General features: G+C 39.5%; 1 protein-coding gene across 2 annotated transcripts in view; it reads left to right on the forward strand.

Annotated features, from left to right (window-relative positions):
• The window catches only part of CPQ (carboxypeptidase Q), a 149,870-nt gene that overhangs the window by 101,633 nt on the left and 37,890 nt on the right, over positions 1-10,347 (forward strand). For both annotated transcript variants that reach the window (XM_027889272.1, XM_027889273.1), the window contains exon 6: positions 4,364-4,455. In XM_027889272.1, coding sequence (XP_027745073.1) covers positions 4,364-4,455 — 92 coding nt within the window. The remainder of the gene's footprint in view (positions 1-4,363; positions 4,456-10,347) is intronic.

The raw sequence follows: 10,347 nt of genomic DNA on the forward strand, positions 1-10,347 counted from the left end.
CTGAGGATGATATATCTGTATATAGCTCTCCCTAGTAGCACCTGAAACAAATTACTTTAGTGATTTAGGCAGTATTAGAAGGTAAGGGAACACAGAGAATAGTTTGGGTTGGAAGGCATCTTTAACGGTCACTTACTCCAACTCCCCTGCAATGAGCAAGAACTGCTTCAACTAGATCAGATTGCTCAGAGCCTCGTCCAGTCTGACTTTGAATGTTTCCAGGAATGGGGCATTCACATCCTCTCTGGGCAATTTGTGCCAGTGCTTCACCACCCTCATAGTAAAAAAGAAAAAAAAAAATCTTAATTCTAATCTGAATCTACCCTTCTTTAGTTTTAAACCATTGCTCCTTGTCCTTATTGCCACAGGCTCTGCTAAAAAGTCTGTCTCCATCTTTCTTATAGACTCCTTTCAGGCACTGGAAGGCTGCACCCTGGAGCCCTCTCTTCTCTCAGCCTCTCATCTTAGGAGAGGAGCTCCATCCATCTGCTTATCTTTGTGACCCTTCTCTGGACTCCAGAGCTGGGTGCAGTACTCCAGGTGGGGAGAGTGGAGGGGCAGAATCACCTCCCTCAACCAGCACATTCTACTTTATGCTCAGATCAAGGCTTTGCTAAGCAATTATGGTGGGGCTTGGGAATTAAGTATTTCCTTGTTTTGTTTTGCTTGTGTCTGCAGCTTTTGCTTTCCCTATTATACTGTCTTTATCTCAACCCGTGAATTTTCCAGCTTTTATCCTTCTGATTCTCTTCCTCATCCCAACAGTGGGGGAGTGGGCTGTTTAGTGCTTTGTTGCTGGCTGGGGTTAAACCTTGACACCTGTTAATCTGCTCACATCCATCTGCAGTTTCCTTATATGCCTTATATAAGATGAACTATTTGATTTGTTTGTGCATGATTCCAGTTCCTTGACTTGCAAGGATTAATCTGTTCTCACAAAGGTGGAATGCTTTTTACGTTTTTGTGAGCTGATCAGTCTTAGAACAACACTGAAGAAGCCTGTTAGTCATCTACACACACTCTTCTTAGAAAATACTTTGTCTTTGTAATCCTCTCCATCAGTAAGGATTTATGTTTATAAAGTGGGGAAATAGTTACTGAAGGAAATTTAGTGTTTACAGTACTGATCTCTATTTTGATTAAAAAAAAACGATTCGAGTTCTCTGTCCTGACTTATATGCTGCCTTGAGAGTGAAGCAGGTTTATTTTTTTTACTTTGCACTTGACAGGTCATTATAATTTGTCTCTGTGTGTACCAAACAATACATTTCAGTTTTGCTATGTGGGAGTGTCTCAATTCTATCAAGCAGGACCAAGCCATGTAGGACATAAAATTCAAGTCTTGCTGGTGGTATCTATAAATGTGAGCAATCTATGATGATTTAAAAGAAACAGAAAATAGAGTCAATAGGAGCTGCATCTTGGTATGACTGAAGTGTTTGTGGTACTCAAGGAGAATGAAAGAGTGCCAGCCAGTCCAGCACAGTGGGACTGTAATGGAGCAGGTGTTCTGCTGTGCTTACTGCACATGTATCCTTAATCACAGATCGACTGTATTGATGTTTTTATTTCATTCTTTAACTTAGTAGCCCAAGTGCTCTGTAGTATTTTTTATGCTTGAGATAAACCGTAAGAGCGTAGAAACTGATCAGTAAAATGTACCTTTGTGGTAAACTATGTTTCTATTTCCCAGTTAAGGGTAAGGCAGAGGGGAAAAAAAAAAGCTAACACATTTTTCTAAAACGTTGGAGAACTGTAAATTCATCTGTAGGATTTTTTTCTGTTATCCTCTTTGTTTTTAGTATAATTAGTCATTTATACATATAAAAAAGAAAGAGGCACTATTTTATTTGTGGAACAGTTTTTCTTCATTTTAAAATTGTCTGCGTCCCTCTCTACATTTTACACCTATCATAGAACATATTTCTCTAGTCCAACTGCTGTTTTATCATGTCTTTTCCTTATATATTTGGACTGTGATCTGCAAGACTTCTGATTTTGTGGAGGTGATACCTTGCTTAGGGAGCCGTAATTTGTGAGAAGCAAACCAAAAAAGTTAAGTTTAATAGTAAAAAAAATGTGTAACTTTAGTACAGTACTTTGGTGGTTTTTTTTTGGTTTTTTTTTTTTTTTTTTTAATAAAAACATGCCTTGAGAATACTCTTGGCAATTTTACTTGTGAATATTGGATTTGTTTGCTGTTCTTTGGTCAGAATAGCTCTGGTTTTAATAACAGGTAGATAAATACTTATCACTTTCAGATTAAGATAATGAGGAAATTAAATTTTCCTCTGTACACTTTGTATTTAAAGTAACTGCCTCCATAGCTTACATATATATTTATTTAAATTTTTTTTAAGTTACCCTTTTAGTTTCAGTAGGACACACAAATAAATTTGCTAACAGGAACCTGTGAGATGGGAAGAACTGATACACTGCCTCTGGGACTGGAAAGACCGAAGCTCAGTAGGGCTTCTTTATTTCGCCAACTTCAACGGAGAGACACAATGATGAGCTAGGAAAGGGCCGTAAGAATCTCAAACTTCTTCTCCACAAGTGAGCTGAGATCTCAAGCTCCTGGAAAGCAGGAGAAATCAGCTGGAGTTACAACCCATCTCAGCCAAACATGAAGACCCTGATCACTGACTCGAGTCCCCCTTGGGGCAGCAGTGTCAGACTAAAGCATCTTCATTTTTGCCTGGGAGGAGGCAGGAGCTGCTGCTCCTGTCTCAAGCACTTCCTACCAAAGCTGCTCTCACAGCCTTGGTGCAGTGGGCTGGAGACTGGGCTTCAGCACTTTGCGTTTTGTGATATGACAAATAAACCTCTTTTCTCCACCTAAACTGCAGTGCCACTGGAACTGTACCACAGGACTGGCCACTCTGTGCTTTATACCCAGCACTTTTTCTGTTTTACAGCCACCTCTTCTAACCAAACTGCTAAAACATTTGTGGTTATTTTGGGCTTAAATCTTTCTGACTTCAAGCTGATAGCTATTATACTATTTAAATTTTACCTCGTAGACCATCTGATTTGAAAAGCGAAGGAGGCTAATCCTGTATTGTCATGATTTAGGAGAGCAGGGAATCCACTGGGGGGTTGTTTTTAAAGCAATGAGGTTTGACAACCTTTCTGGTTACCATCAACAGATTAACATTTAGAAAATACACCTTTAAACCAGTCGTTTGCACTTCCTTCGTTATGAAGTACTGGAAAATCCAAGTTGTTTTCTTCAGATTTGGGGTATTCCTTCTATAACCTTCAGTTATGAGGATTGCTAGCATGTACTTTTGAGAAAGAAATCTTCAGATCATGTTCATTGTATTGAGAGAAAAAAATTAATGAAGGCCAGATCTATTGGCAAGCTTCAACCATTTCAGTTAGGAAATGAAATAAGTTTTGCCAGTGATACTGTTATTATTTCTCCTCAGCACAAAAGTGTGTGTGGTACTTTATGCTTTATCACTTGTGATAATCTCCTCACTGTTTTGTCTTTTTTTTCCTCTAATAAAATTAGCATTCCACTGCCCACAAAACACTTTTTTCTTTATCTGTTTGCTCTTCCATGCTCTCAAGTTTGATGTCTCAAATGTATTCATTTATGAATAGGAACAATCAAATAAAGAAAGGGCAACAAATTCTATCTGTTCAGTTCTGCCATGGCAGAAATGGCTTCAAAATTTATCTGAGAACTTATCTTTTTTACTGAGCTACTGTAGCAAAGTAGAAAATGGCCTCATATTCACCTTGTTTCAGAAAGTCATTCATTCAGTTGGCAGCCGACTGTATTTCAGATTACAGAATATAGATTGTTGCTTTTCATTTCTCTGATAAAATGCAAAATAATATTACAGAACTCCTCAGTTCTTGAAATGGATAAACATTTCCCAGAAAAATCTAGCAGCTCATTCTCAATTAATTGTAATAAATTAACCATGACAAAGCAATGGTAGTTCTCACAAAAATTTGATTTGGATCTGCTGAAAGCGGGTACTCATTCTTACTGCAGACCACCACAGTGACAGAAGCACGTGTTTCAGAAATCTGTCAAGGTAGATACTTTATGTTATGGTTTTCAGACACTTGCAGCATGTCCTCAAAATGTAGTTCTAATGTGCTACTGCAACTGATAGCAGCACCACATCTGCCCACTCCTTCCTCATGTGGGCTCTCTCCTGCACCTCAGACTTTCTCTCTAAACAAGAAAACAGTTTTATAGACAGCAAACCCAACACTTGAAATAGCTTGTGTTTAGTTTGTGGAAACTCAGGTTTTTCATCCATTGGAGGGTGGAGACCAATGCAAACAATGCTTTACTATATACATATTTAGTACTAAAACATTATTAAAAACTGTGTTTTAGGACTTCGTCCAAAAAGGACTCTGCGCTTGGTGCTGTGGACAGGAGAAGAGCAAGGAGGAATAGGTGCCAAACAATATTATCAGTTGCACAAGGTAAATTACATCTTTTCATCATTTTCTTGACAGCACTTTGCTCCCTAGTCTTGTGACTTGCATATTATGCAAGCTATATTATGTTCAGCTTAATATCTAACCACAAACAGGGATTCCAGTTCTGCCTGCAAGTACATTTTCTGGCCTTAATCATAAATGTAAACTGCATTTTACATTTAACAGTAAGTGATGTGACCACACATATACGTGTTCCGCTTGACCTAAAATACTCTGTCACAAAACAGTTCTGAAACAGATATTTTGTGATGATATCTGCCATAGCTTTCAAACGTAGCTGACTCCGAGAACAAATGATGAATGGTTCACATATGTTTGCAATATAAATAAGTTTTGTTTGCCTTATATATTTCTGCTTCATTGCATTTTCCCATAACATTTTACAATGTAAAACATAAAATAATGTAAAGAAAAATCTTTGCTATCTTATCTTAGTAGTGTGTAATCTGTAATACACTTTGCCAGTTGTTAGTTTTGTGGGATCTGGAACATCTTCAAAGGTTGATTTCTGATGATGCAAAGAACACACAAACTCTATGACTATGGTTATCAGGATAAAAATATTGTGTATTATCACGTCTGTCTCTCCTGCCAACAACTGGTGCTTCAAAGTACTTCATGGCATAAAGGACAGTTGCCAAAACTATTTTGGAGATCAGTCTTTGGAATGTGTGGGGTTTTTTTCTTTTTCCCAGAAAAATTAAGCTGGACTATATAACTAGTCTAAAGTAGTTATCTTTTATTCTTTTCCCTAATTTAGTGTTATAACTCTCAGCAATGGTTAATACATCCAAGGCATAGACGGAGATGAATGCAGATGGGTTTAGGAAGTTTCCTGCTGTACAATGAAAGCCGACTTACAAGCAATTCTTAAGAGTATATTTTTAATGCTAAGCAACCTATCAGAACAAATAAACAGAAATTTCACTTTGAATCAAATTCATTGTGATGAACAAAATTAGATCAATTTGCATCTGCAATAGAGTTGTCAGAGACAGCGTTACAACGGTTACAGTTTTCTGGCTAATTGGTGAACAATCAATTATTTCCCACTAACTAGCTGAATATTACTAAGATGGGTATTTAACTAACCATGTATTATGTTGTTCCTCCTTATGTCTCCAAATTATAGGGATAGCTCAGCTTTGTCATTTATTTGGAAGAGGTACCAAAGAACTTGCTTTCTCAGCTTCAGAGAGGTGACAGGTTGCAGTTTAGTATGTGTTAAGGACCCTGGATTTACTACTGGTACTCTGATGTTCAGCAGGATTAAACTAGACTAGAATGTTCTGGAATAGGTATCACTTGAAAGAGATGCTTCTCATATACAGAGTTACATTTTGGAGGAGCTGGAAAGATGTGCTGTGCCTAGTGCACACCACTCATCAGAAATATATTTGATGATTTACCTCTGTAGATTTCCATGTTAGACAATAAAATCCACCCTATGGTAATGGTGTCAGCAACATATGAAATTGTCTCATGCGTGTCTCATCTTTTGCCAAAATGGTTGAATTTTGCTGTCGTCTCCAAGATTTATATTCAGAAATAATATCAAAAAGGAGGTCTAAGGATCAAATAGGGAAATATAAAGCAGGCTGGGCGTTGTTTGAAAGATACTTCATTACTTTGCTTTTAAAAAATTTGAGACAAAGATGCATCTCAATTCTTGCTGTGCTGATGAGATTCCATCTGGATGTTGTGCTCTGCAAAGAAAGCCCTGTCTAAATTAAGAGTTTGTAATTTACAATGGAGGATTTAAACAGAAATGACATCTGTCTGTTGTTTGTTGTTCTTGTTTCCCCCCTGCCATGTGATCTGGCATCATTATAAGTTGATACAACTACAGGACATTACATTACTCATAATAACAAAATAAAGCATATTAAGATTGTGCTTTACATTTAGCACAAAAAATAACTTAACCTTTTAATGATTTACTTGCTCAACTTTCTGGGAATTAGAATAGTATGGTGCTCACAGTGCTTGCTGATGGTAATGAGTACAAGTTAAATAAGAGTGGTATTTAAAGATGTCTTGTTAAATGAAAGACAGCCTGTATGACTCATCTACATAGCTGGATTTATTGTGACTTTGGTTCGCTACAAACAAGTAGAAATATGAATGCAGTAATTCAGCAGAGGCAGACATGGATTTCCTTGACATTGTAAATTACCTCCTCACATCAGTGGAAATGTGGCAAGGGAGAAGAAATGAAGACAATATAGTACTGGACAAGTACAGATACTCCTGCTTTTGTACCTTACTTATTATTTCTTTCAGTTTAATTTCGGGTCTTTCTTCCTCATCTGTCATTGTAGGTTGCCACTGCTAGAAAGTAAGTTATTGCAGAAATAACTGAAATAGTAGTATCAGCACAGTAGTTTTAGTATGGTGCCGATAATTAACTCACATCCCTGCATAATAGCAGCATTTATATCACTCAAGCATTTCTGTAGATCCCAGTATTATCATTTCTGATTATTAAAGCTAGTGATAAGGATGTATTGGCTATTCAGAGCTTTATGTGAATATAAGAGCTGCCATATTGGTAGATCAAAAGCTCTAGTGCTCTAGGCAGTCCAGTGCTGTCTCTTGTTTCTGATAGCATCTGAATCATAGAATCATAGAATCATAGAATAGATTGGGTTGGAAAAGACCTCCAAGATCATTGAGTCCAACCCCTGATCTCCAATTACTATATCATGGCACTAAGGGCCACGTTCAATCTCTGTTTAAAAACCTCCAGGGATGGTGAATCCACCACCTCTCTGGGCAGGCCATTCCAATGCCTGATTACCCTCTCGGTGAAGAATTTCTTCCTAACATCTAACCTAAACCTCCCCTGGCAGAGCTTGGGTCCCCTTGTCCTATTGTTGGTTGCCTGGGAGAAGAGCCCAACCCCCACCTGGCTATAACCTCCCTTCAGGTAGTTGAAGAGAGTGATGAGGTCACCTCTAAGCCTTCTCTTCTCCAGACTAAACAACCCCAGCCCCCTCAGCCTCTCCTCATAGGACTTGTGCTCAAGTCCCTTCACCAGCTTCGTTGCTCTTCTCTGGACCCGCTCCAGCCCCTCAATATCCTTCCTGAACTGAGGGGCCCAGAACTGAACACAATACTCAAGGTGTGGCCTCACCAACGCAGAGTACAGGGGAAGGATCACTTCCCTGCTCCTGCTGGCCACACTGTTCTTGATGCAGACCAGGATGCCATTGGCCTTCTTGGCCACCTGGGCACACTCCTGGCTCATGTTCAGCTTCCTGTCAATCAGCACCCCCAGGTCCCTTTCGCCTGACTGCTCTCCAGCCACTCTGTGCCCAGCTTGTAGCGCTGCAGGGGGTTGTTGTGGCCAAAGTGCAGGACCCGGCACTTGGCCTTGTTGAACTTCATCCCATTGGAGTCAGCCCAACTCTCCAGTCTATCCAGATCCCTCTGCAGAGCCCTCCTGCCTTCCGGCAGGTCGACACTCCCTCCCAACTGGTGAGCACCAGCACTCTCTGGGCCCGGCCCTCGAGCCAGTTCCTGACCCAGCACAGAGTGCCCCTGTCCAAGCCATGGGCTGCCAGCTTTTCCAGGAGTATATTATGGGAGACAGTGTCAAAGGCTTTGCTGAAGTCCAGATAGACATACCCACAGCCTTTCCCTCATCTACCAGGTGGGTCTCCTGATTGTAAAAGGAGATCAGGTTGGTCAGACAGGATCTGCCCTTCCTAAACCCATGTTGACTGGGTCTGATCCCTTGTCCATCCTGTAGCTGCTGTGTGATTGCACACAGGATGATCTGCTCCATAACTCTGCTGAATATATGCTTAGGAAAAGCATATTTGCCCAACTGCAGTCGGACTAAGCTCAGACACATACAATACCCATGCAACCATGCTTTCATTTTATCACGTATTTTTCTGGAGAGCATCTCATGCTCTTCATCCGTTGTTTCCTTTGTATGATTTTTTAAAGCCATTTCCGAGAGCTGAAAGCTGTGTATCTTCTGGCGGTTTCAGTGCCTCCATTAGTGTGAGGGTACCTGCCACCCACCTGTACATCGCAGAGCACCTGTTCAGTTTTGACCATGGGGCAGAAGCATCCCAGGGGAATTACTGACCCCTTTGCTCACAAAGGAGATACCTGCTGAAATCCTCACTGCTTTTAGCTGTTAGCGAATAATTAGATTTAATCCCAGGCTGGAAAAAGGGTTGCTTTTCCTTAACATTAAAGCTCCTTATCTTGATGAAGGGTAATGAAATTAAAGGATCGAAGTGCAAATCAGGCTCCAGATCTTGGAGTTCGACACTATATCTGAAGTCTTGTTCCAGTGCTTAGTGTTGTGCAACCCAGTTGCTAAATAAGGCTCTTACAGTGCAGGAAATACAGTAAATAACTTAAAAAATGTGAAACATCATAACACTACTTTCTTATACAAGCTGAATGGAAGAACTGGAGAAACGCAATTTTACACAGCCTCGTGTAGCAGCTCTTCAGTGTAGTTTCTCCTGCAGCCTTTAACAACAGTATGTGAGTACAGTCCACCAGGGCTTTTTAGGTTGTTTGTATGTTTACTCTTTTGCTGCCTTCATGAAGGGAGAAGTATATGTAATGGAGTGTCTGTCCCTCTTTTCGTTGCTTTGGACTAGTTTCAGTGAAAGGTCTGTGTACCATGAAACAAGGTTACAGTTATTTACACAGATGAATTAAGGACTATGAGTGGCTGATAATATTTATTTTGAAATAGAAGTATTGCATACAATCTTCTCGGAAAGCAAATACATTTTTTAGTTAGAGGAGTAAGAGATTCTAGGCTACATTCAAATTTACTTTAGTAACTCTGTTGTGATTGTTGGAGACATTAATATGTTATGAATTTAATTTAAACCGTATTGCAGAAGACATTCTTAAAATATTTATGCAGATTGACCCAAACATGGGTCTTTGGTCCGTTGGGATGTTCTATTGTAAGAAAGTTGGTCTACTTCTATCTAGACTCCCTGCAGCTGTGGAAGACACTGCTTCTTGTGAACTCACCATGATGAACTGTCCTCACTGGCTTCTTTTCATTTCAGCATTTCACCTCTTACCCATATGAAAACCTAAAAGCATTATGCATAAAACCAGGAAATATTAATGATGCATGTGCTGTGATAATTTATAAGGTGTTGCAAATTTCTTTTCATACGTCTTCTGTTGAAAGTTGCAGAAGTGCTCATTAGTTTCCTGAATGAGTAAACATCATCTTTGATTGAAAGATGTAAACCGCAATTTTTAATTTTGGCAACATTGCCTATGTTCAAGTGAAAACCTAAAGCCTTTCAGAAAAGGACAGGAGTAAGATAGTTATTCAGAGTCACAGACATTTTTTGATATCCTTGTATTTGAGCAGTAAAAGGGCTTAAGTTATGGAACTTTATCCAGGGAGAACACTTCTCTTTGATACAGCTCTTTGTCAAAGAAAAAAGCCTCCCAAGGCAAGGCTACAGTAGGTAATCCAATACATGCCTCACTTAGCCTGCTGCCATCTTCAGAGCTGTCTACTTTTTCTTGTCTATCATCCGAGGGAACTTACAATACTGAATGGTCATCTCTGTGAGTGCTGGCAAGTAACCACACTGAGGAAACAGCCGTTGTATTGTACAAGGCAGGACATGCCAGTAGTACGTTTTTACTGAGTGAAATGCTAATAAGTACATGACCAAATTGCTCCAGGGCTGTTGAAGTTACTGGGATTTTTGTCATTGGCCTGCCAGAGGTCAGAACTTGTAGATGTCATACAGAACAAGCCATAAATTCTGTGGACTTCTTTACAGACTGTTTTCCCATAAAATGTGGCAGAAGAATATTTCATCTTGTAACAAACATATGAGCCTTATTCATACCTTGTCA

Source organism: Empidonax traillii, unplaced genomic scaffold (genome assembly GCF_003031625.1).
Source record: "Empidonax traillii isolate 1590-97213 ecotype Southwest subspecies unplaced genomic scaffold, ASM303162v1 scaffold257:size1394852, whole genome shotgun sequence".
NCBI lineage: Eukaryota > Metazoa > Chordata > Aves > Passeriformes > Tyrannidae > Empidonax > Empidonax traillii.